General features: G+C 41.4%; 3 protein-coding genes across 3 annotated transcripts; 2 read left to right on the forward strand and 1 right to left on the reverse strand.

The window, feature by feature from the left end:
* Window positions 1-335: 335 nt before the first annotated feature.
* LOC18034622 (subtilisin-like protease SBT1.7) lies at window positions 336-3,406 on the forward strand. The gene is made up of 2 exons (XM_024179067.1): window positions 336-413; window positions 1,037-3,406. Exons 1-2 carry the CDS (start codon window positions 336-338, stop codon window positions 3,404-3,406), a joined length of 2,448 nt encoding a protein of 815 aa, XP_024034835.1.
* Window positions 3,407-23,440: 20,034 nt separating this feature from the next.
* On the reverse strand, window positions 23,441-23,803 carry LOC18035446 (60S ribosomal protein L6, mitochondrial). Its single transcript, XM_024179068.1, has one exon. The coding sequence runs from the start codon at window positions 23,801-23,803 to the stop codon at window positions 23,441-23,443; it is 363 nt and encodes a 120-aa protein (XP_024034836.1).
* Window positions 23,627-26,521, forward strand: LOC18035575 (subtilisin-like protease SBT1.7). The gene has a single exon (XM_006422934.2). It carries the CDS (start codon window positions 24,000-24,002, stop codon window positions 26,379-26,381), a length of 2,382 nt encoding a protein of 793 aa, XP_006422997.1. The 5' UTR covers window positions 23,627-23,999; the 3' UTR covers window positions 26,382-26,521.
* The last annotated feature ends 1,050 nt before the right edge of the window (window positions 26,522-27,571 follow it).

The following is a 27,571-nucleotide window of genomic DNA, read 5'->3' on the forward strand; positions in this document are numbered from 1 at the left end:
GCATTGATCATATCAAAGCTTAGGCTAATACGAAGAAAGCATTGACTCCTTTCAGGCCAGAATGAAGAATCTGCTAAAGACTAGCTACAGGTTGTGCCTGCAATTTTTTAGCAATTTTAGTCCTTGAATGAGAGAAGAGCATCAACGTAAATTAGAAAAATGATAATGCTCAATGGAGGCTGTTACTTCCAATAAACGGCCTGCAAACACTGCTTATCCTATAATGTAAAATCAGCACTTATTCACGGTGTCTTACCTCATATACTCATGCTGTTTGTCTCTGGAATCTGCTATGCATCAGCTTCTAAACAGGATCATTTTGAAACCCCACATAAATGATAAACCTGACTCTGTTCTCGAGTGTGACTCCTTTATCATCTGTCTTTACACTTAATAAGTTCTACTTTGACAATGTAAGAGGGGTATTGGATTTAAAGTCTACTATATCAGTATAAACCCACTTCATTTATTAGTCGTCTCTGAGTTATTGAGCTAATTATAAATCCTCGCGTTTCATTAACAAGTAGCCTCTTTAGTGCTCATTCTTTAGTAATTCTCAAACCGTATGTTTCTCTTCAAATGACCTCGGGTTAAATGGATCATATATGAAACAAAACCCAATTTTCTAGTCATCATTTTGGAGTTGTTCAGTAGCTGTTTATTGCTTTGTCCTTTATTCTAATAATAATATAAATGCATTTGGAAAATCATCACTCACTTTCTTACCTGACGATCCTCTTGCTCCGGTCAAAACAAAAGCTAAACAGTAGCTTTCAGTCCCAGAATTATTTGAGAAGCCTGCTTTTTGACTTAGTCATTCCTCGTATTGATCTCCAATTGGAATTCTAGTAGTGAGGCAGGATAGTAAAATAGGGAAGCAACATTATTTTCACCTTGTCTTCATTGAACATTCCAGGCAAATCAGTCCTTACAATAGTTTTACCAAAAAAATGAAAATTGAAAGACATTGATGTTTTCAATGCCAATGAATTGTACATGCATAACATGTCTATATAAGCATAGAAGAAGCTTTTAGTATGTATTTCAAATCTCATACCAATTCAAGTCTGTGAGAAGAATCATGGGTTCATTCACTGGTTTCATTTTGATGATCCTCTCTATCTTATGCTTGGTCTTGTCTGCCACCTCAGCATACATGCCAGGAGATCGTAAAACATATATTGTCCACATGGACAAGGCGGCAATGCCAGCTCCATTTTCCACCCACCACCACTGGTACATGTCCACTCTTTCATCCCTCTCATCACCTGATGGTGATGCCCCAACCCATCTCTACACCTACAACCATGTCGTGGATGGATTCAGTGCCGTGTTATCACAGACGCACCTCAAAAACCTCCAGAAAATGCCAGGTCACCATGGCACGTACCTGGAAACATTTGGCCACCTCCACACCACCCACACCCCAAAATTTGTTGGCCTAAAGAAACATGCAGGGTTATGGCCAGCTGCAGGTTTTGGTAGTGACGTTATTGTGGGTGTTATCGATTCTGGAGTTTGGCCAGAGAGTCCGAGCTTTAAAGATGACGGCATGCCCCCAGTGCCTGAGCGATGGCGCGGCGCCTGTGAAGTGGGTGTTGAGTTTAACGCTTCACATTGCAACAGAAAACTGATAGGTGCACGTTCATTCAACAAAGGGCTGAAGCAGTATGGCTTGAAAATATCAACAACATTTGATTATGATTCTCCGAGAGATTTCTTGGGTCATGGAACTCATACATCATCAACAATAGCCGGCAGTCGTGTTCAAAATGCTAATTACTTCGGCTACGCTGAAGGAACTGCAATTGGAGTTGCACCAATGGCGAGGATTGCAATGTACAAAATAGCGTTCTACAATGATACTCTTAAGGCAGCAGCTGTTGATGTTTTGGCTGGCATGGATCAAGCCATAGCTGACGGTGTAGATGTCATGTCATTGTCCCTGGGTTTCCCAGAGACAACATTTGATGAGAACCCAATAGCCATTGGAGCTTTTGCAGCATTGAAGAAAGGAATTTTTGTTGCCTGTTCAGCAGGAAATTCAGGACCACGTCCATACTCCATAGAAAATGGAGCGCCTTGGATTACAACAGTTGGTGCAGGAACTGTTGATAGAGAGTTTGCAGCCCGCGTCACCCTTGGCAACGAAGAGCTATCAGTTCTTGGAAAATCTGTGTACCCGGAGAATCTGTTTGTCTCCAGGGAACCTATATACTTCGGATATGGAAATAGATCCAAAGAAATTTGTGAAGGTAACTCAACAGACCCTAGAGCAGTTGCAGGCAAGTATATCTTTTGTGCATTTGACTATAAAGGTAACATAACCGTAAGTCAGCAATTGAAGGAAGTGCGCAGAACTAGAGCCGCCGGAGCTATCATTAGTGCAGACTCAAGGCAAAATATGTTTCCCGACGACTTTGACATGCCTTTTGTTACCGTAAACCTGAATAACGGAGAGTTAGTGAAGAAGTACATAATCAATGCGGATAATGCAACTGTTAGTATCAAGTTCCAGATCACAATATTGGGCACCAAGCCATCTCCACAAGTAGCCAAATTTTCATCACGAGGGCCTTCTCTTCGATCTCCATGGATTCTAAAGCCTGATATATTGGCTCCAGGAGTTGATATCTTGGGGGCATGGGTTCCCAACAGGCCTATAGCTACAATTCGTGATATTGGTAAGCTACTCACTGAATATGCTCTCGAATCCGGCACATCAATGTCTTGCCCTCATGCAGCTGGTATAGCCGCGCTGCTTAAAGCCACCCACCGTGAGTGGAGTTCAGCTGCCATCCGTTCAGCAATGATGACAACAGCTGATGTTCTTGATAATGCTTATGATATGATCACTGACATATCAACCGGAGCTGCTGGAACTCCTCTTGATTTCGGTGCAGGGCATATAAATCCCAACAAGGCCATGGATCCAGGACTTGTGTATGATATTGAGGTCCAGGACTATACCAATTACTTGTGTGCGTTGAACTACACAAGTCAACAGATTAGAGTTCTCACAGGGACATCAAATTTTACATGTCAAAATGACAATCTGGACCTAAACTATCCATCCTTTATAATCATCTTGAACAACACCAACACTGCAAGCTTCACATTCAAGAGGGTATTGACAAATGTAGCTGTTACGAGGTCTGTATATACTGCTGTAGTGAAGGCTCCAGCGGGTATGACGGTGGCTGTGCAACCAGTAACATTATCCTTTGATGAAAAGCATAGTAAAGCCGAGTTCAATTTGACAGTGAACATTAATCTGGGGAATGATGTTAGTCCAAAACGTAACTATCTTGGCAATTTTGGGTATTTGACATGGTATGAAGTCAACGGGAAGCATCTGGTGAGAAGCCCCATTGTCTCTGCATTTTCTGTTTCTAATGGGCAATGATAAATTCATTTTATTTGGATTGGATAACAAATCTAGTAGCTAAATGTTGAAAGCGTGTAGCTTCAAGGAATGAGTCTTATGGAATAGTAAAGTTCAGGATCCTTTACTTATTTGCACAAATCACGTCCATGAAATTAAACTTGTGTTGTTTTTTTCATTAGACCTTGAAATAGAAATGGAAAATCAGCACAATAGAAAATCAAAGAATAAATAAATATATAAATGTAGGATATAATCAGTTCATTCACAAATTCAGCAGCGTTAGTTTACCATCTATTAGCAACAATGGAATACTGGGGAAAAAAAAATACTTATCTTGGTACAGAAGCAGAAGCTCCATTGTTCAATGTCACACCAATAAAATAAAATGGAACTGTAGAAAAGAGATTTATCAGCTAATTTCTGGTTATTTGATCTTGTCATTCCGCTTCTGATTTCTCTTATGATTTTCTGGCTATCATTTTCCATGGAAGCCGAGAAATCGAGCATTACCAAGATAGTTACGGTTTGGACTAACGACAATGGTAGATGTGCACATTTGCATATATCGGCCGTTGGCGTTGCAGCACCCAGAGGTCAATCGCCGGCGTAGCAGGCTCGCAGCTCTCCACTTAATGTTGACAGTAATTGGTAAGGATGTTCTGTTTATTTTCTCTTTCTGTTAATAAGGTTAATTTTAAGAAAAATATGTCTAATTGCACCATGGAGCTGATTATGAGAGTGATGTTGCCGGCAAAGCAGTCTTGCATATTTTAAAGCATGCAAAAAATGAATCAAATTTCCATGTATAAATTAATTAATTAATTTTCTTATGCGCTGCAGTTTAGACAAAGTTTTGGGTTTCTTTGTTGGGGCTTTGTCTTTTTTGGTCTATAATGTGTATTGTTTGTTGATGCTAAAATCTGCTCGCCCTTGGACCGACCAGATTCTGTCACCAACGTTTGTGTTATCAACTGTCACTCGAACCACTGGGGTTGGAATCGCCCTTCCCTCTCTCACTAGACCTGCGTTCAGCAAAAACGGATCAGAGACGCCGGTAGTTTTGCCGGCGTAAACCCTCCGATGCCTAAGTTAGCACAAGGTGTTTACGGGAAAACAGGGTAATATGGATTTAAGAAATTTGTAAGGAAATGGCCTGGTTGCAATTTGGCAGCGTTTCCCCTCTCTCAGTTTTTCTATCATGTCTTCTTCGATGTCTTTCTCTTTTATAGCCGCCCTTTGTCCCACGTTTTTCATTTGCCCCTTATCCCTCCTTTTTCGGGTGGTGGTAGCCCCTCATGGGACTCTAACTGTTAGATTGTGGGCAAACGTGGATCTCGCGTGTCCTTCAACCGTTCTGGGAGAAGCGCAACTACCGCGATTTTGTGAGATCGTGTTCCCGCTTTCCTGGGGATGAGTATCGGCTCGGCGTATACTTCTGGTCGGTATGTTTTCCTGGTCACATTCATCTCGGGTCGGCTCCTGTTTAACCCCGTGTTCTGCTCGTACCATATAGCTGAAACGATCCGTGCCGGGGCGGAACCAGTAGCATGGCCGACCTGGTGCCTTTATGTACTCAACACCAGTCCCCCAGTTTCTGGTCTGGCGAGTGAAATGAGTTAAGAGTAGAAACTGATGGTCAAATCTCACCAGCCCGGGGAGCTTCTCATCTGATCCTCTTTTTATTGAGACGGGCCTGACCTGATGTACCATTTCTCTACTGAGGAGACTCCGACCTGAGCGTGCCTGGCCTCACTTCTAACCTGGCCTCTTGTAACGGTTGGTGACGTGGCATCTCCAGACTCTTCGTATTTGAAATTTGAAACGACGGGCTATCCGTCCTCGATATATGGGGGGGTGAGCTGGCATATCCCATCACTTAAATGCTTCCATTTCCCCCTTTTCGTTTCAAATCCCTAGACTGGAGTCATCCTTATCTTGCTATTCGTTTCTTCGCCGTCAACCAAATTTTCTCTCAACTTTGCTCACACTTCCAGCGTCCGGAGTATCCATTCGCCGGGTGTTTTCTCTGTCACGGCAGCGCTATCAGTGTCAGTCTATTCCAGGTATAGTCTTTAACCTTTTCCTCTGGTTGTTGTTGATTGGGTTCTGTGTTGCCTTCTTTGTGTCCATATACTCGAGTTTTCTCTGCTTTCTTTTGGGGATTTCGGTATGTCAAATCGGAAGAGGAAGTTAATTGTTGATGAGGGTGATGAAGAGTCAGGGGACTCGGGCCTCAATGTGCCAATACCCACTGATTACTTAGGCCCCTCCAGCAGTGTAGGTCCTTCCCATGGTAGGGATACCCTTGAATACCCACGCCCTTTGGTTATCTCTCCTTCCCCCGAACTAGAGCTTGTAGGGAATAGAGGTGGGCCTGCGTCGGGCTCTGGTGAGAATAACAGTTCTGGTGGGGTTGGAGTCCCTGAAGGAGTTAGTGATGGTGAGGGGAGCAGTTCCGGACCGAGCAGACCTGCTCAGAAAAGGAACCTAGGCCATAGGGTGGAGGCTGATTCCTACCCTATTGATTTCATGGCTTGTGCCACCACCCCCACCGATCTATTTAAACTTAGGAATCTCTACAACATCCCCAACGATGTTCTTCTTGTAGTCCCTGGGAAGGGTGACGTTCCTAGTCGGCCTCCGCGGGGGTATGTGACGATGCACCTAGAGAGTTTTAAACTAGGAGTTCGGCTGCCCCTTCAGCGTTATTTTGCCAAGATACTGGGAGGTATGCACCTGGCCCCAGGTCAGCTACACCCGAACGGGTGGAGGGTTCTATCGGCTATGTTTGTGTTGTGGGAGAGGTGCGGGTTGGAGGAGCCTTCCCTTGTTGAAGTGAAGCATTTGTATCAGCTGCGGAGCAGCCCAAGGGAGGCGGGCTGGTACTACTTCATGTCCAGTTCTGCAAAGAGAAAGCCAATCACCGGTTTCCCCTCCTCATGCAAAAATTGGAAGAACAAATTCTTCTTTGCTGGGGAAAAATGGTGTTCAGCACTTCGTTCGTTGGGTGGTGATCTTTACCTACCAACGCAGTTTGTCACCCCAGGTCGTTCATTTTTTTGCCTGTATTCTTTTTCGAACTGCCACTTATTGGGTTCTTTAACCTTGTTTGTTATTTCAGAGTCATGGGGTTTGATCGGGGGGCTTGAAGATCGACCCTTGCTTCAGGTGGAGACTGCTCTGGTGAACGCTTCTACTTGCCAAGACCTCCTGTCTCCAACAAACTTGGTCGGTTCGGGGCTAGTGGATATAGCCGCTGGCATGGATAATAAGATCCTCAGCGCGATGAGCAGGAAGCGTAGTCGGGCCCCGAGCAGCTCCAGCAACCCTCCTCCTCCTCCGAAGAAACCTACCGTCGGTCCTTCCAAGGCGCCTGTTCCTGCTCTGCCTCCTCCTCCACCTCGTAAGAGTGGTGGGGAGAAAACCTCTGACAAGAGTCTTGAGATCAGCTTGCAATCTGGGGACCGATCTTCTCCTCTCCCATCTCGGGATCAAGGTGATTACCTGAGTCCATATCAGAAGGATTATAAAAAATCGGTTGGGCCTAAGATGGTGAAGGACATCGAGAGCATGAGCCTCTCCGAGTTGGCTGCTTCTGTTCAGAGAGTCTCCTTCAGGCTGGCCACAATGGTCTCGTGCTACAAGACCGGGTCCGCGCGTCATGAGAAGAAGCTTCAAGCTGACAATCAGGAGTTGAAAAGGAAAGCTGAATCTGCTGACCGCTCCAAGGAGAAACTAGCCGAGCTGAACAAGCAGATTACGGAGCTGGAGGAGAAAGTTGCGGTTGCTGAGTCCACTTCCTACAAGCTTGAGGGCGAGTTGAGTGATCTGAAGTCCAATCTTCAGGCTACTCAAAGTGAGAGAGATACTCTGAGGACCGCCCTTGAGGGAGAGATCAAATCCCTGAGTGACCAGCTGGCTGAAGAGAAAGGCAAATCCGCTGATGTGGACGATCGGCTGGATGCTGAGTATGACTCCGGGGTTGCTTTCAGCTATAAGTGCATCATGTCTGTGCTCGCGGAAGAATACCCCGAGCTCGATATGAGCAAGCTGGAGACTGGGGTGGAGAGATATATGGCTGGGGCCGGCCAGAGAGATAAGGAGCAGGGTGAGCAGGATCGGGTGGAGGTTCCTTCGGATGGGGTGGAAGAGGGGGATGCTGGGGGACGCACTTTCAAAGTGGGTCAAGGGTCCATGCCTCCTCCTCCCGGTATTGCTGATCTCCCACCTCCTGATGTTGCTGATCCCTCACTTCCCGGGCTCGCTGATCCTTCAGCCGCTGGAACCGTTGACTCTGCTAAGCTTTGAGCCTATTTTTGTATAGACTCTAGATTTGCATTTGTTTTGTAAACAATTGAACATTTATACAAAGATTTTTAAATGCTCTTTATTTGCTTTCTTGTCCGGTTTTTGCTCATAGATAGTATCTTAGTAAAATTTTCGTAGGATTAACTGCTGGTCCTTCGTTGACCGAGCTGAAGTAGGCATTTGCTTTAGTAGATTTCTTGTAGAGTTAGCTGCTGGTCTTGCGTTGACCGGCAGAAGTAGGCACTTACTTGCCTTGGTAGAATCTTCGTAACTTTAGCTGCTGGTCATTCGTTGACCGAGCAGAAGTAGGCACTTACTTGCCTTGGTAGAATCTTCGTAACTTTAGCTGCTGGTCATTCGTTGACCGAGCAGAAGTAGGCACTTACTTGCCTTGGTAGAATCTTCGTAACTTTAGCTGCTGGTCATTCGTTGACCGAGCAGAAGTAGGCACTTGCCTTAGTAGAGTTTTCGTAGCTTTAGCTGCTGGTCTTTCGTTGACCGAGCAGAAGCGGGCACTTTGTTGCCTTAGTAGAAATTTTGAAGCTTTAGCTGCTGGTCTTCGTTGACCGAGCAGAAGCGGGCACTTTGTTGCCTTAGTAGAAATTTTGAAGCTTTAGCTGCTGGTCTTCGTTGACCGAGCAGAAGCTGGCACTTTGTTGCCTTAGTAGAAATTTTGAAGCTTTAGCTGTTGGTCTTCGTTGACCGAGCAGAAGCGGCACTTGTCTTAGTGAAATTTTTATTGATCTTGCTAGCAGGGGGATTTCATGCTGAATTCATCTTTATTGAAATTTGAATGTATTACAAAAACATAGAATATATGCATGTGCGACAGGCCATCAGGCATTGTAACAGAAATAACTTGCCAGAGTGAGGATTTAATAGAGCATTTTGCTTACTGGAAGTACTTCTTCAGGTGTTCGGCGTTCCATGATCTCTTCACGTCTCGTCCGTCTTGGCACGCTAATTTATATGCTCCTGGTCTAGTGGCTCGTATCACTCGGTATGGGCCTTCCCACTTTGGGCCAAGAGCGCCATGGTTAGGATTCCTGGTGTTCTGGTTCACCTTCCTAAGTACCCAATCTCCTGCTCGGAACTGCCTCACGCGTACATTCTTGTTGTAATAACGCATGACCCTTTGCTGACATTGGGCCACTTTCTGCGAGGCCCCTTCCCTTTTCTCCTCCAGCAGGTCTAGGCTTAAGCAGATCTGCTCGTCATTTTGCTCCTCAACGAAATGTTCCGTTCTATGTGTCCCCACTCCAATCTCTGCTGGGATTACCGCCTCATGACCAAAAGCTAAAGCGAACGGTGTTTCTCCTGTGGCGGTTTTGTGAGTTGTCCTGTAGGCCCACAGTACCCCTGGTAGCTCGTCAACCCAAGCTCCCTTCTTCTCCCCCAATCTAGTCTTTAGGAGCTTCTTTATCACCTTGTTGGCTGCTTCCACTTGCCCGTTTGCCTGGGGGTGTGCGGGGGTGCAGAACTTCAGGTCCACCCCCAGGTTTTGGCAAAATTCCCTGAAGTTGCCGTTGTCAAATTGCCTCCCATTGTCTATGATGATGGCGTAGGGGATCCCATATCTGCAGATGATGTTTTTCCAAATAAAATCTGTTGTCTTCCTCTCTGTGATCTGGCTGAGGACTCCTACTTCCACCCACTTGGTGAAGTAGTCTATTGCCACGATTGCATGTGTCGCCGCTCCTCGTCCCTTTGGTAATTGACCAATCAAGTCGATTCCCCATTGAGCGAAAGGCCATGGGGATGTCATGGCCGTCAGTTTCTCCGGTGGTTGTGCAGGAACCTCGGAGAAGCTTTGGCATGTTTTACAATTCTTGGCCATCCTTTTGGCATCCTGGTGCATGGTTGGCCAGAAGTATCCTTGCCGGAGTGCCTTGAAGGCTAAAGTTCTTGCTCCCGAGTGATTGCCGCATATTCCCTCATGAATCTCTCTCAGCACATAATCCGCCTCCTCATCATCCAAACATCTCAAAAGGGGTAAGGTGAACCCTCGGCGGTATAGCACTCCATCTAGTAGCGTGTACCTCGCTGCTCGGCATTTTAACTTTCTTGCTTGCTTTTTGTCTTCCGGTAAAACTCCATCGCGGACATATGCGCAAATCGGGTCCATCCAGGATTCTCCAATATTTACACTCATCACCTCTGCTTCTTCCTCAATACTTGGTGAGGTCCTTACCTCTAGTGGAACTGACTTCGGTAATTTTGGATCTGCGATGGCTGCCATCCTAGCCAGCATATCGGCTCAGAAATTCTCATTCTGGGATATCTGCTTTACCTCCACTGCTTGGAAAAGCCCAACCATCTGCTTCGCCTTCTTCAAATAAAGACCCATCTTCTCTCCCCTAGCTTGAAACTGATCATTGAGCTGATTACACACCAATTGAGAATCTGCTCGAATTTCTACTCTCTCTGCTCTGAGAGCGTGTGCAAGTCCGAGCCTGGTGATAAAGGCTTCATACTCAGCTTGGTTGTTCGTGAGCTGAAATTCGAACTTCACCGCGTATGTTACCTCGGTTCCCTCTGGGCTCCGTATTACAACTCCTGCTCCGGATCCTTGCTCACTACATGATCCGTCAACCATTACCAGCCATATCTCCTTCGAATCCTCGTGCTCTACCGGTTGTTCCTCTTGGACCTCTTCCCCCGGTTCAACACGGTCTACCATAAAATCTACCAGGGCTTGGGCCTTGATTGCTCCTCGGGGCTTGTAGGACAGGTCAAATTCGCTCAGCTCCACGGACCATTTTACTAACCGACCAGACGCATCTGGTTTTTGAAGTACTTGCCGAAGTGGCTGGTCAGTCATCACCACGATCTGGTGAGCTTGGAAGTATGGTCGGAGTTTGCGTGCTGCCGTTATCAAAGCTAGCGCCCACTTCTCTATTAGTGGATATCTGGTTTCTGCGTCCACCAGGGCCTTGCTTGTGTAGTATACCGGGTGTTGCTTCCCTTCTACTTCCCTGACTAAGACCGAGCTGGTAGCCTGCTTAGAGATTGCCAAGTATAAGAGCAGTTGGTCACCCTCTCTCGGAGTTGATAGTAACGGGGCGTGGGCTAGATATTCCTTCAGCTGTCCAAATGCCCCCTCGCATTCCGGTGTCAATTCCATCTTCTTCTCTTTCTTTATGACTTGGAAGAAAGGGTGACATTTATCAGTGGCTCGCGAAATGAATCGGTTCAATGCTGCCAACTTCCCCGTAAGACTCTGCACCTCCTTAACTGTTCGTGGGGACCTCATTTCTATCACCGCCCGTATCTTTTCTGGGTTGGCTTCAATACCTCGATGGCTCACCAGGTATCCCAAAAATTTGCCCGAGCTGACCCCAAATGCACATTTCTCCGGGTTCAGCTTCATTTTGTACCTCCTCAGCAATTCGAAAGTCTCTTCCAAGTGCTTCACATGGTCTTTCGGTTCTCTTGACTTGGTGATCATATCGTCCACATATACTTCCATAGTGCGACCGATCAATGGTTTGAAGATCTTGTTCACTAACCTTTGATAGGTAGCTCCTGCATTTTTCAGGCCAAAGGGCATCACCCTGTAACAAAACAAACCCATGTTAGTTATAAATGTGGTGCTTTCCTCATCCTGCTCGTTCATGGGTATCTGGTTGTATCCGGAGAAGGCATCCATGAAACTGAGCAAACTATGACCCGCGGTTGAGTCCACCAGCTGATCTATTTTTGGTAGGGGAAAGCTGTCCTTCGGGCATGCCTTATTGAGGTCCGTGAAGTCTACACACATTCTCCACTTCCCATTGGCCTTCTTTACCAATACCACATTGGAAATCCACTCCGGGTACTTAGCTTCCCTTATAAATCCTGCTTTCAGCAGCTTTTCCACCTTGGCATTTTTGGCTTCGTACCTTTCATGGTTGAAGCACCTCCTTTTCTGCCTTACCGGCTTTGCCCCTCTCTTGACCGCCAGCTTGTGACAAGCTATCCCGTGGTCAATACCTGGCATATCCTCATGAGACCAAGCAAATATGTCTGCATGGGACTGTAGACACTTCACCAGCTCTGTCTTTATTTCTCTACCCAATTCTGATCCGACCTTAACAACTCTGCTAGGGTCACTCCTGCTTACAACAACTTCCTCCAGCTTCTCCACCGGTTCCTGACGACCATTTTTTGAATCCCCTCGGTTATCTAGAGAGGTAACTTGCAGCGTTTCCTTGGCCGCTGTAGCATAGCAGCTCTTGGCCATTCTCTGGTCGCCCTTTACTACACCCACAACTCCATTTGTTCTGTACTTTAGCGCCAGATTATGCGTTGACATTACACATTGGCTTATCCTCATGAACGGTCTCCCCAATATCATCTGGTAAGGACTTCTTTCCTCTACCACTACAAAGTCAAGCATCATCGTTCTTTCAAGTGGCTTTGTCCCTACAGCAATCGGGAGTTCAATGACCCCCATGGGAGTTAACCGTCCCCCTCCAAATCCCTTCAAGGATGTATTCGTTCGCTCCAGCTTTAAATCTGAAATCCCCATATCATCTAAGGCCGACTTAAACAGAATGTCTACTGAGCTGCCTGTATCTACCAGTATTCGCCGCAATTCTAAACTGGCCACCAATGCTTTAATCACCAGCGCATCCTCGTGAGGGTATAAAATGCCTTCTTCGTCGTCCTCTGTCCACATAATAGGAACTTGCCGCACTTTTGCCCTCTTGGCTGCTGGCAAATTGAAAAGCACTTCTTTACTTGTCAGGGCGTATCTCCCATAGTTCTTCCGTGCCCTGTTTGAATCCCCGGCCAATGTTGGCCCTCCTGCTATAACTTGGATAATCGGCTGTTCTTGTTCCAAACCCCTTTTAACTCCTTCATCCTGTGCATATTGCGACTCACTGACAGGGAACACTCCATCTACGTACTCATCCAAGTATTAGTTCCTCACCAAATCCTCCACCTGAATCCTTAGGTCACGGCATTGGCTGATAGTATGACCGTGACTGTTGTGGAATTTGCAGAACCTGCTCTTATCACGCCGGTGAGCGGGTTTCGTTATAGGGGCCGGAGTATACAGCAGTCCTCGACCCTCGATCCTTTCATATAGTTCCTCCATGGAGATTTTTAAAGGAGTATATCGTCTATATGCCGCGCTCTGGTCAACCAACTAAACTGCTCGGCTGTCATGGACGTCACTTCGGGCTGGTATAGCCGGTAACTGCTCTGGTCGGCCAGACCTGTAATTGGTCGCGTTTACCTCTCTGGGAGTGCGGTGGTAAGGGTGGGCAGTCACCTGCCTGAATTCTCGCTGCCGCTCTGGGATCGGGGGGCGCGGAAGTTGAGCCCGGCTGTGTTGGAACTGTTGTGCTCTCTGAGCTATGGGGTAAGGGCGAGACCGAGCTGATATTCCGCCCATCCCCGAAGATTCTCCAGTTCGCTTTCCCGACCCGCTCCCTTTCGGGGCTCTCCGTTCTCTTCGCCTCAGCTCTTCCAGCTGTTCACTTTTAATTCTTGCTGACTTTTCCTCTTCGATTTCTATATCTCGTTTCGCTTGCTCATACCCCGACGAGTAATTCTGTACGAGGGGGCTTCTTAAGTTATACCACAATCGGCCGATTCTTACACCTTCTTTTAATCCCCTCAACGCCTGCGGGTGATTAAAAGCTCCCAAATCCAGCACGGCTCGGTGATATCGTTTTACGAAATCGCGAAGGGATTCATGCTCCTCCTGCTTCATCCCCATCAGCTCCATCATGTCATCCTCTGGGGCCACCGCCCCTCGGAACTGCTTGGCCAACTCCTGGCACATCTGCTCATACCCCTTTATTCCTCCTCGGGGCAGCTTGCGGTACCATTCTCGGGCTCGTCCTTCTAGTGTCAACGGGAACACCCTACATCTCTGAGCTGGTGTCAGCCCCTGCACACCCGTCATGTCGTTGAAACGCTCAATGTGCACCAACGGGTCACTTCGCCCGGAGTATTTGAGGTCAGGGAAGCGGAAATCTCTTGGGATTATGGTGCTCATGATCTCAATTGATAACGGAGATTCTTCATCTAGCATTATCCTCCAGCTCGGGGGCTTTCTCTTGCCCTGCATCTCCTCTATCACCTGCGCCAATCTGCGCACCTCCCCCTCCAATTCTATAGCGCGATCAGGATCACGTGCAGCTATCTGGTCTCGCTCCTGCTCGACGTTCTACAACCGCTGTCTAAGCTCTCCTTCATCAACACTGGCCCCTCGGCCATTTATTTTTAGTACCCGTCCGGGGCGAGGTTGGTCTCTCCCTTCATCCACGTGTTCCCCTGGGACCCGGCCAGTACTTTGGTGGGGATGCACTCCGTTAGGTTGGTCTGCGGGTGGAGGGATTTCCCCGACCCTACGCCCCCGGAGACTGGGTTCTGCTCCAACTCCATCTCTTCCCACGGGGGTTTCATAATCCCTTCTCCGCTCGTCCCTCAGCTCAAACAATACGGCCGCGAGAGTCTCCATTTGTTTCTCCATCCGCTCCAGTCTATCTTGCATCATCCTCTCTCGGGCTTCATTTGCAATCTCCCGTAGAGTGATTGTTTCCACCGTTTCATTATCCTCCCTTAAAGTATCCTTTCTTGACGCATCCATATCCAATCGTTCGCTACTTCTCAGGTAATTACTAACTTGGTGGTAGCTTTTTATTCAGCTCCCCACAGACGGCGCCAAAATGTTGATGCTGAAATCTGCTCGCCCTTGGACCGACCAGATTCTGTCACCAACGTTTGTGTTATCAACTGTCACTCGAACCACTGGGGTTGAAATCGCCCTTCCCTCTCTCACTAGACCTGCGTTCAGCAAAAACGGATCAAAGACGCCGGTGGTTTTGCCGGCGTAAACCCTCCGATGCCTAAGTTAGCACAAGGTGTTTACGGGAAAACATGGTAATATGGATTTAAGAAATTTGTAAGGAAATGGCCTGGTTGCAATTTGGCAGCGTTTCCCCTCTCTCAGTTTTTCTGTCCTGTCTTCTTCGATGTCTTTCTCTTTTATAGCCGCCCTTTGTCCCACGTTTTTCGTTTTCCCCTTATCCCTCCTTTTTCGGGTGGTGGTAGCCCCTCATGGGACTCTAACTGTTAGATTGTGGGCAAACGTGGATCTCGCGTGTCCTTCAACCGTTCTGGGAGAAGCGCAACTACCGCGATTTTGTGAGATCGTGTTCCCGCTTTCCTGGGGATGAGTATCGGCTCGGCGTATACTTCTGGTCGGTATGTTTTCCTGGTCGCATTCATCTCGGGTCGGCTCCTATTTAACCCCGTGTTCTGCTCGTACCATATAGCTGAAACGATCCGTGCCGGGGCGGAACCAGTAGCATGGACGACCTGGTGCCTTTATGTACTCAACATTGTTGTTATGTGTTTTCATAAAATTATTGTTGAATAGCACTAATGTTTGCTTTCATATAAACAGAAGCAGATTTTACAATTACACTGTTACGAGTTTTTTTAACCTGAAATTGCAACCCAAACTGTAATTGAGTATGACACGAACCCGAACCAAATTTGAAACTGAATCAAACGCAACCGAACTTGAAGCTGAGCCTAACTAAACCGAAATAATTTCTCTAAACCAAACGGGTAGCAATTCGTTAAACCGAACTGAACATTGAAATACCCACCCCTATCGCTGGGTTTATGAAACATTATGATAGTAACTGATCGCTTTGAATTGTTCTAGTGTGTAAAGCATTTTCATTTGCTTGTTGGATATTAAGAAATAATTATGGTTTGTTTCTTCTGACATTTATTAGCCCTTGCTTCAATTGATGTTTGCTTGAATAGGTGGAGTTTTTAATAATGGTTGTTGTAAATGGAATTAGGAACCTGACCCGAAGTAACAAACCGACCCGAATTTAGCAACAAAAACTGTTCTGCAACCCAGACGGTATTTGACCCCGAATTAACAACCCGAAACTGAACAGAATTACAAACCTGAACCGAACCAAAATAAATTTTCAACCCGAATTGAATATTGATATCAATTATCATACTTTGCCTGATGTGTGCTCTGATGCAATTAACGAGAGCTTCTTGTCGAAGCATCATCATTTTTCTTTTTTGATGATAAGATTTCGACGTGTTTTCACATTTCTAACAGGTTCAACCAATTTGACTGTTTACTCTGCAACTTTGTTCAGTGGATTTCTTGCTGTGATATCTGTAAATATAGTTATTGCATTTTACATTTATATGGCAATGAGGGAACCTTCAGACAAACGTGAGCCAGATCCTAAATTTCTTGCCGAGGCCAAAGCTAGTGTAACCCAGTCTACCGGTAAAGCTGAGGTTTCTTCTGAATCCCTCAAGAAAGAAGTGTAGGATACCAAAGCCTTGGCCATTTCACCTTGAGAAAATTTTCAACTGAAAACGTGCGAGCAGGGCCTATTGTTGATTGGATAAAGTTGAAATATGCTTGGTTGTCTATGTTTCTATATTGTCATGTCAGACTCAACACTACAATTTTCTGAGATGCATGCATGATTTTGTGGTGATAACTTAATTCTTTTTTCTTTTGGGAACAGAACTTTAAAGTGGATGAAGTGTCAGGGGAGGTGGAATACTCGTATAATAATAATAACCTCATATGGTATAATTATTGGAAACCAGCAATGATTAACGGATGAGGATACTCTTCTATCACTTTAGCTTCAAAAGTGCCTGCAGCCGACACATTTTTTTTTAAAAAAATTAAATGTGTTGATGAGCTTTTGGTTCTATTCGATCTTGTGAAAAATGCTAATGTAATGTTGGTCTTGAACCTTCAGTAATGAAGATTTATTGGGGTGATTGATAGTTGAACTATTACAATTTGATTTGCAATGGTTAGAAAATTTGAGGTTCCATTTTTGTTTATCAAGGTTGGGAAATGGTTTTTCATTATAAATATTTAAAACAAATAAATTGAATAGTACAACTTCTCAGAGGTTCTCACTACATGAATTATCCAAGATTATCCCCTCAATGCTGCTATAATTAAGCTTGCCCCAATCATTATACTATTAGTAATATGCCCTAAAGGCCAATCAAATGGTGTTTGTTTGTTTAGGAAATTATTGTATTTGAATAGCATTTTGATATTTATAAAATGGTAAAGTTATCAACATTCATAAATTAATTTAATGAATATAGTCCAAGAAGTAAAATAGTTAAGGAACACATTCTCGAGTTTGTCGAGAATATGAAACGTGCATCCTTTGTACTATACTTCTAAAATAGTTCCTAGTGGTGGATTTATGATTGTACATTATAAATTCCTATAAACAATAGTATGTGTTATGACTCCTTATGGTATGTGATACTAAAATGGATGGTGAGTTTCATATCATTGACATGAGATGTCAAGTCAAACACATAGGTACTTGTTGAGAGAACAAGTTTACTGAACTTGACCAAATATAGTAAGCCATATGGTTTTGAGTGTTAATGGCTTATTATACATTGTGATAGACACTATGTTTAGTAATGGTCTTTAGACCCAAGGCATAACAGATGTCTTATACATAGACATCTCTGATATGTGAAAGCATAATGATTGATTCCTAATCAAGGAAGAGATCTAGCAATAGCTGTCATGGTTGGCTATGTATGGAGACAAGTGTATGACCAATATGGAATTCATCACTTTGTAATATACAAAAAAGATGTCCATGTGAGATAATATGAATTGGCATGAGAAATCCTTGGCCAAGGTGAAATATGTTTGAAGGAGTTCAAATTATATTTTCATGCCAAGTTCATTTAGATTTATTTTGAGATAAAGCATAACTGCTTAACATAATAAACCATAAGCCGTGCTTTTCTCTGAACATGGATGATGAAGAGACCAAGACATAGAGATACAATGGAATATGATTTTATAGATCCAATAATTCTTGTTATTTGGATGGTTGTGAAATACATTTAGGTGTCACTCATGACTTGTAGAAACATTAAGATTAATATTGATAAAGCGTATTAGCAATGCATCTTAAGCTCATTAGAAAATATCTATTTGATGACTAAAGAGTTTAGCATCATTTAATGAATAAAGGGTTATCATTAAAATAGTTCTACTACCTTATAACAAAGAACCTAAAAGGTCACACATCAAATAGAAATGAAAAAGGAGTTACTAGAAAATGAGAAGTTAAATTTCCTAATTTTAGGAAAATCGATATTTATATTATAATTCATAAGAATGAATATATATATATATCTTAAATATGATTTAAGATAGAAATTTAGATGTTCCATAAATAGTTTAAGGAACAAAATAAATTTCATAAATCCTCAATTAACCATTATGTATAATATCAAGCACGTAAAATGACTATTTTGGACATGTTCCGGTTCATATATAATTATGGACTTCTAGACCAATTTTAGGTTTAGAATTTTGGGCTTTTATTGGACCTAATATGGATTAAGAGAAAGCATTAGAACATGTCACAAAAGAAGCCCACATTTAACCATTTGATTTGATCAAAATGGGATTAATTAATTAAAGACAAAATTAATTAATTTAGCTATTTATTTATTTATTTGATTAAATAAATTATTGAAGTGATAAGATCACATTCAATAAATAATGGCTTAGTGGGTGGGTCTAGCACATGATAATGTTTGGTGCCATTATTGAAGATAATGGTGGCTTTATTTGGTGGAATGAATCATCATGAACTAGCATTCATGTTTCTTCATTATCTCTCTCATTTCTAAACGATATTTCGTGATTCCAAATCCTATGAACTCCTAGAACATTTCTAAGTGTGGACTAACTAGAGGCATCACAATTGGGGTGCTTTAAGGATCTCAAATCGTGGCAAAACAGAAGCTGTTCGTGCAGAGGTCTATTTTCTGGACAGTGTTCGTAGCTTGCTGTTTTCAGTTATTTTCTCCTACTTCACAAAGTCGTTTTTGAAACTACAAGTGAGGAAATTAAACTTCAATCTTTCCTCTTGATTTTCGTTTTTGAATGAAGCCGATCCGAGGTTTATAGAGCTTCCACCATCCGTTTTAATTTTACTGCACAAAAGTTGCGTTTTTAGGAACCTCATGGACAAATGTTGTCCTTCATATACATCTTTACAAAATTTTAAAGAGATCTAAAGGATCTTTTTCCTCAAATTCCTCTTTGGCCTTATTCTATCATCCCCCCTTTCCCCGTTCTACTTTTGGAAAACCCTACGTTATACCACCAGATCTCGATTATGGAATTCATGAAATCCTCATCATTGCAAGTAACTTATTATGCATGTTTCTGATTCATCCTTGGAGAATTATTAGATAACCAAAATTTGAATGCAACTTTAAGCATCATTTGTTTATTTTTAAGGTCAATGGAATATTCAATAAATAAATGTTTCACTACATGATCATATCACACTTCATGCTTGAAAGAACCTTGGCTAACAGTAATTAACATAGAGATTCAACAAATAGTGTCGCCCGAGAAATTTTTGATAATATTGGAATGCGATAGTACTTTGGAAAGATCCACTTGGAAGAAATATCTGTGAGGGGCTTGAAAAATAGCAACTAACTAGTGAAATAAAGGTAAAAACTTGGCAAGTCTAATGAAAGTTCAGCAGCTATAACATCCACCTAAATTTATGAATCCATACGAAAAACATTAGCTAACAATTTCACATGAATCCATGGTTTACAAAATTGAACTCGTTAATCTTAAAATTGTCACTAAACAGATAAAGAGAGGCACAAATATTCTCAATCTGTTATATCAAAACAGAGTTTGGCCTCATCCCGAGGACCGTTAATCTCGAATTTGTATTCCTGAGTTCATATAAGCCAGTACGGACAATCCACATTCACAAAAACCAACATACCTAAAAACAACACAAAGAGTAACCGATGCAGCATATGAACATCAAGCTACAAGCTTCTTTCCTACCATTTGGTTCTTATGAAGTTTTATTAGATGGTGTTTGGGCATAACAGTCCAACCGACAGATCTAGATTCAAATGAATGAATGCCACGGAAAGTCGCCGATGGGCTGGCTTAAAAACCTCAATTTGTTGCCACTGTATTCTATTATGAGGGTGAAAAGTCGAGGACGTGCAGGATTGGGATGTCTCTGTCTGTATGTATAAACTACACGCATGTTGCTGGTGGGTCTACGCAGAGAATTAATTGCTGCCACTGACTTGTCGTTGTCTTTTGCCACCAAATTTTTCAATCAACTGACGAATGAGGGAGCTTGGTAAATTTCTAATAATATTAATTTGGTGGTCCAGCGCAGAAGATATTAACTTGTCAGATGTAAGCAAGTACTTCCTTAGTTTTCCCAATTCTCTCCTATTCAGATAAGCGGGAAAAAAAAAAAAGGCTCATCATAGTACAAATCTACTAGGAGAGACGATCATGACAAGTTTAAAGAATCCTATGAAAAATTTACATATGAAGACAATCATACTCAAATTTGTGGATGAGTTGTTTGGGGGGTAAAAGAGGCAGCATGATTGAATACGATTTCGTGCAAATCATGCTCTCCTCGACATTAGAGTTAACAGCTGGCCTCCTCGAGTTGTGATTGATAGAAGCTCTTAAGCAATCTGCTTTAGTCATTACGTAGCAGGTAGGTCGCTCTACAGGTTTGCTCGCAGAAGGATCTCACAAGGGGAGACTCAAACCAAGTCAACCTAAACACTCATCGTGAGTCAACTCGAGAATTCTAGGGTTTTGTGATGAACATAATTTATATACATATTTTATTTTTTATTATATAATTATTAGTTATTTTATTTTTTATTTTTAATTAATTGAATTATTTTCTTAAATAAGAAATTAATTGGAGATTATGAATGAAAAATACATAAAAAATAATAATTAGATAATATTAAAGATCAAATCAATTTGTGGAAGCAATTAAGCAGATGTGCATGATATTCAAGATGAAGAAACCGAAGCCAATAAATTAAATGAGTCATGCTCATGCAAACCAAGAAGACGTGTAAAGCTAAAGCTCTAAAAGACATTATTAATTGGCCCTGTGCTTTTAAGTCAAACAAGTGGCTTGCTTTCAAACATTAATGAGGAAACAATTTAAAAGTGGCTTGGTGAGCACGTGAGTGAAGCCAAAACAAATTAAAAGGCCAAACCTTTTGGCTTTAGAATTGGAAAAGTCGGTGAGCCAATTTTAAAGACTAGGTGGTGTTTGGTTTTAAAAAAAGAGAGGAGAGGAATAGAGTGGAATGGAGGGAAAATGAGAAGAGAGGAGTGAAAGAGAATAGTAAAATTAAATTTTATTATTTGGTTTGACATAAAATTTGATAGGAAAATGAATTGTAATTTTTTTCTTTGGACAAATTTATCTTTTACCTTAAATATTAAATTATTTATATTAGTAATAAATAAATAAATAAATAAATAAATAAATAAATAAATATATATATATATAATAAAATTGTGGTCCAGTGGCCGGCGGCGGAAGTTCGGCAGAGTTCCGGCGAGATTTGGCGGTGGACCGGCGACATACCGGCGGTGGTCCAGCGACTTTCCAGCAGAGGTCTATTTATAATATTAAATCAATAAAATAAAATTATAAATAATAATTATTAATGACATTAAATAAGTTAAAAAAATGAAGGGTAATTTTGAAAACTTTAGTTTCTAATATAAAAGGAATTTAAATTCTTCACTACTTAGTGTAGAATTCAAATTCTATATTATGATGGATATTAAATTCTAATGGAAATTAAGTTCTTATATATTTTGTCAAACCAAACAATGGAAATAAAAAGAGAATTTAAATTACTTTCATCTCCTACATTCTCTCCTCCTAACCAAACACCACCTAAGGGTGCGTTTGAGATTGAGGTGATGTAGCTTTTAAACTACAGTTGCTGTAGAAAAAAAGCTGTGATTATGAAATAAAAATTAAAAATATGTAGTAAATATAAATTTAAAGTAATAATTTTGACAAAATTATTAAAGATATAATAGATTTTTCATTATACAAGTGAAAAATTATATTAACATAGCTTCCAAGCTACAGCAGCTAGTGTTTTCCAAACACTTTAGTACTGTACTTTAAAAGTTACAGCTATCAAACCTCAATCTCAAACACACCCTAAATACAAAAGCAAGCTTTTGGCTTTTGGAGAAGGGGAGCAGCTGCCAGGAAGAAAAAGAAGCAGACGCGATTCGGGAGAGACAGGAGCGGCAGCAACTGTTCAATTTTTCCCATGGCTGAGTTTATTTTATTTGTTACTCCCAATTCAAGTATGTCTAGCTAATTTTCTTATACTGAGATTAAAGATGAAACCATATTTAATGAAATAATTATCTTTTTATTTAAATTAATTCCCTATATATGTGCTTTAATATTTATGGTTCTTGTTTCACATGATTAATTGGATGTTATTAAAATCTTTTCATCAATTCTGTCATGCATTATTGATTGTTAAGATTAATATTTGATTAAATCTATGCTTGGATCTATAAAGTTTATACATGATTATCTTTGATTTTGTCTTTCATTAAATTGTTTACATATAATGCTTATGAAAACTTTGACTATTTGTTATTCAATATGTTTACATGAGATGCTTAGATGTCATACTATTAAGTAGAAAAAGAACCTATATTAGATTTAATTACTTGGGTTTAATTATTATATCCATGAGATGATATAGATTGATTTTGAGTTGTCACTCTAAAATTGGAGATTAATTAATAATTAGATAATTATTAGTTGAATAGTGGTGGATTCTTAAATCTTTGTAATTTTGTCTTATTGAATTCTCATCTGCTTTAATTGTTTTCTTAGTTTAATTAGTTCAATTTTCTTGAACAAACTCAATTTGTCCAATTAGGTTAGGATTAATATTAATATTAATTTTAAATTTAAATTAGACTTTTCAATTCGTAACAATTTCTGTGGATTCGACCTCATTACCATTATTCTATCCCTAGATTCGTGCGCTTGCGAGTATATTAAATTTTTTCACAACATCTCGATCCTCTATAAGAACTCTAGAAAATTTAAAATCAAGTAAGTTTTCTCTTACTCACAGGACCTCTGGACTTTCTCTCTTTTCCAACTTTTTCTCATATTTACTTTAAAAGTAATTTTCGAAAGCATTTGGAATTAAGTCACAGGAGCTGTGGCATAAGTTTTTTCCTAAAAGACCTAATTTTTGACTTGAACGTCGAAGAATTCACGCTGGAAAACACATCTAATGTCCCACTAACTGTTTTTGTGAACGCAAGTGTATTTCAAGTGCTTGTGGTTGCTTGCATTTGCTCGAAGAGAGGAAGTGCCAGCAAGTATCGTCTCCCATAAAAACAAATTTAAGTATTGGTGTAGACACCTGCCCGCAACAACATGGACCAGATTTTTGCATCTAACATGAGTCATAGAAAATAAAACAATATTCAGTTTCTTGATGCTAAATGGCATTAGCAAGCCAAGGATCCTTTGTAATACGAAGACATTCATCCTCAAATTCTAATTCAGCAAATATTTGCTTTGTCCTTAATATAAATGCATTTGGAAAGTTGCTCTCTTTCTCACCTGACGATCCTCTTGCTACCATAGGTTAAAAAAATAAAAAAAAAGTTTCAAGAGTAGCTTTCAGTCCCAGAATTATTTGAGAGGCCTACTTTTCCCAGAATTATTTGAGAGGCTGCTGTTTGATTCAGTCAATAATTGCTCCTATTGATCTCCATCGTCCAATTGGAATTTCAGTAGTGAGGCAGGATTGATGCTCCCAAAATGAAGAGTATTAAAAAAGGAAGCAAGATTATTTTCACCTTGTTTTCTTCGAACATTCCAGGCAAGTCGGTCCTTTTTTTTTTGCTTTTTTTTTCCTTCGATTTTTCTCTTGATCTCCACCATCAATTTGTTCTTTTCTTCCAACTTTTCTCTTGATAACTTCATCAGCGTACATTATACGCTTGCGTTTAAGAGGTTCATTAGGCTTGCGACTGTGAACTGAAGCAGCAAACTGAGTGCAAACCACACTGTTTTTTAGGCAGAAAATGCGCAGGGGAACAGTGAGTTCAGCATGATGTACATCTCCCAATTTGAGATATAAGAGCCCCTCTGTTTCAGCCCTGGCTTTGTAGCCAACACCTACAATCTTCAAAAGCCAAAAAAAATTGGCTTCCATCCCAGTTAAAGTAAATTTATCGTGTAAATTTCCTCAATAGCCGTCATAGCAAGTGCTCGGAACCCCAGGTAAATCAGTCCTTACAATAGCTTTACCAAAAAAAAGAAAAATTGAAAGACAATGATGTTTTCAATGCCAATGTACATGCATAGCATGTCTATATAAGTATAGAAGAAGCTTTTAGTATGTATTTCAAATGTCATACCAATTCAAGTCGGTGACAAGAATCATGGGAGCATTCACAGGCATCATTTTGATGATCCTCTCTATTTTACTCTTGGTCTTGTCTGCCGCCTCAGCATCTATGTTAAGAGATCGTAAAACGTATATTATCCACATGGACAAGTCGGCAATGCCAGCTCCATTTTCCACCCACCACCACTGGTACATGTCCATTCTTTCATCCCTTTCTTCACCTGATGGTGATGCCCCAACCCATCTCTACACCTACAACCATGTCATGGATGGATTCAGTGGCGTGTTATCGCAGACGCACCTCGACAAACTCCAGAAAATGCCAGGTCACCTTGCCACGTACCTGGAAACATTTGGCCACCTGCACACCACCCACACCCCAAAATTTCTCGGCCTAAAGAAACAAGCTGGGTTATGGCCAGCTGCAGGTTTTGGTAGTGACGTTATTGTGGGTGTTATTGATTCTGGAGTTTGGCCAGAGAGTCCGAGCTTTAAAGATGACGGCATGCCTCCAGTGCCTGAGCGATGGCGCGGTGCCTGTGAAGTGGGTGTTGAGTTTAATGCTTCTCATTGCAACAGAAAACTGATAGGAGCACGCTCATTCAGCAAAGGGCTGAAGCACTATGGCTTGAACATATCAACAACATTTGATTATGATTCTCCGAGAGATTTCTTGGGTCATGGGACTCATACATCATCAACAATAGCCGGCAGTCGTGTTCAAAATGCTAATTACTTCGGCTACGCTGAAGGAACTGCAATTGGAGTTGCACCAATGGCGAGGATTGCAATGTACAAAATAGCGTTCTACAATAATACTCTTAAGGCAGCAGCTGTTGATGTTTTGGCTGGCATGGATCAAGCCATAGCTGACGGTGTAGATGTCATGTCATTGTCCCTGGGTTTCCCAGAGACAACATTTGATGAGAACCCAATAGCCATTGGAGCTTTTGCAGCATTGAAGAAAGGAATTTTTGTTGCCTGTTCAGCAGGAAATTCAGGACCACGTCCATACTCCATACTAAATGGAGCACCTTGGATTACTACAGTTGCTGCAGGAACCGTTGACAGAGAGTTTGCAGCCTACGTCACCCTTGGCAATGAAGAGCTATCAGTTCTTGGAAAATCTGTGTACCCGGAGAATCTGTTTGTCTCCAGGGAACCTATATACTTCGGATATGGAAATAGATCCAAAGAAATTTGTGAAGGTAACTCAACAGACCCTAGAGCAGTTGCAGGCAAATATATCTTTTGTGCATTTGACTATAAAGGTAACATAACCGTAAGTCAGCAATTGGAGGAAGTGCGCAGAACTAGAGCCGCCGGAGCTATCATCAGTGCAGACTCAAGGCAAAATCTGTTTCCCGACGACTTTGACATGCCTTTCGTTACAGTAAACCTGAATAACGGAGAGTTAGTGAAGAAGTACATAATCAATGCGGATAATGCAACGGTTAGTATCAAGTTCCAGATCACGATATTGGGCACCAAGCCATCTCCACAAGTAGCCAATTTTTCATCACGAGGGCCTTCTCTTCGATCTCCATGGATTCTAAAACCTGATATATTGGCTCCGGGAGTTGATATCTTGGGGGCATGGGTTCCCAACAGGCCTATAGCTACAATTCGTGATCTTGGTAAGCTACTCACCGAATTTGCTCTCAAATCCGGCACATCAATGTCTTGCCCTCATGCAGCTGGTATAGCCGCGCTGCTTAAAGCCACCCACCGTGAGTGGAGTTCAGCTGCCATCCGTTCAGCAATGATGACAACAGCTGATGTTCTTGATAATGCTTATGATATGATCACTGACATATCAACCGGAGCTGCTGGAACTCCTCTTGATTTCGGTGCAGGGCATATAAATCCCAACAAGGCCATGGATCCAGGACTTGTGTATGATATTGAGATCCAGGACTATCTCAACTACTTGTGTGCAATGAACTACACTAGTCAACAGATTCGAGTTGTCACAGGGACATCGGATTTTACATGTGAGCATGGCAATCTGGATCTTAATTATCCATCATTTATCATCATCTTGAACAACAGCAACACTGCTAGCTTCACCTTCAAGAGGGTATTGACAAATGTAGCCGATACCAGGTCAACTTATACTGCAGCAGTGAAGGCTCCAGTGGGTATGACAGTGACTGTGGAACCAGCAACATTATCCTTTGCCGGAAAGTTTAGCAAAGCTGAGTTCAGTTTGACTGTGAACATTAATCTGGGAAATGCTTTTAGTCCCAAAAGTAACTTTCTTGGAAATTTTGGGTATTTGACATGGTATGAAGTTAAAAGAAAGCATACGGTGAGAAGCCCCATTGTCGCTGCTTTTGCTAATAATTCTAGAGGAGTGACAATAGTTGAAAATATAGCATAGACAACAGTAGAAAGAATTCAAGTAATAAACGACTCTTGGCAAATAGAAATCCATCTTATGCAGAGTTTGTTATTAGGACTTCCTGTTAATGTTGTAAGAAATGACTAGATGCTTCATAATAATCTTGAGAATTTCGTCCAAAATATTTCGAGTAAGAAATGTTTGAGGAAAATATTAAGGAAGGTTGCTGTGATATTCAATATTTTTAGAATAATTTGGATATACTTATATTTTTGTCAAAATGGCAGTAAAAGAGTTTTTTTTTTTTTTTTAACTTTACTATTTGTATCATTAACGATTTCAGATCATTTTGCAAACGAATCAACCAATAGTAGCTAAATCTTAGGCTGCTGGCCAGCAAAATGAATTAATGAAAATAAACATCAGACCTAGCCATGATCAATCAATTTAGCGTTTGATTTATTATGTATTTCAGTTGAAACATCATGTACATACATACACATGCAGGCAAAGAAAGCTCCCACTTATCAGGTGGAAAAACTGCAAAACTAGAAGACACTTGAATTTACTTGCAGATAAGACAAAGAAAGAGATTGATGTTTTTTCACATTTCACGTGAGTCTTTAGATTATATATAAATGAATGGTTAGGATTAAATTAATTAAATAAAAAGTAACATTTGTTTCTTCTATTTATTTTTTTTCTCTCCTCTACTTCCTTTTTTTTTCTTGTTGGGTCTTCCGTCTCACTTTCCCTCTGTTCTTTAATTTTTACCATGACCATAGACAAAGGGACGTGTGATTTGAATGTTTGTCGACGAGGGAACAATCAATTTTCATATTTCTTTAATTTTTTAAGGTGAAATAAACTTTAATTTCATTTGATGACTCTGGTTTGGTAAAAAATTGTGCAAGAGAAATTTATGCAAGTTCAAAGCAACTATAATATAGTTAAGGGAAATCAAGAGTAATTAGGGCTGGCTTGAAGTAGAAACGAATAAGCCGATTGCTTAAGGTCCCAAATTTTAGGAAAATCTATTGGATATCTCTCTAATTAATAATTAATCTGTAATTAGGATTTTTTTAAATTAAAAAAATTGTATTTAGTAACCTTATTGTTAAAGCGATATAATTAATAATATTGTCTAACAATTAATTAATTCATTATTAGTTTTTACAAAAAATAAATAAATTTTTTACCTTTTCGGTTTCTTAAATAAGCTTAATTAT

The sequence above is a fragment of the Citrus clementina genome, unplaced genomic scaffold (genome assembly GCF_000493195.1).
Source record: "Citrus clementina cultivar Clemenules unplaced genomic scaffold, Citrus_clementina_v1.0 scaffold_8, whole genome shotgun sequence".
Taxonomy (NCBI): domain Eukaryota; kingdom Viridiplantae; phylum Streptophyta; class Magnoliopsida; order Sapindales; family Rutaceae; genus Citrus; species Citrus x clementina.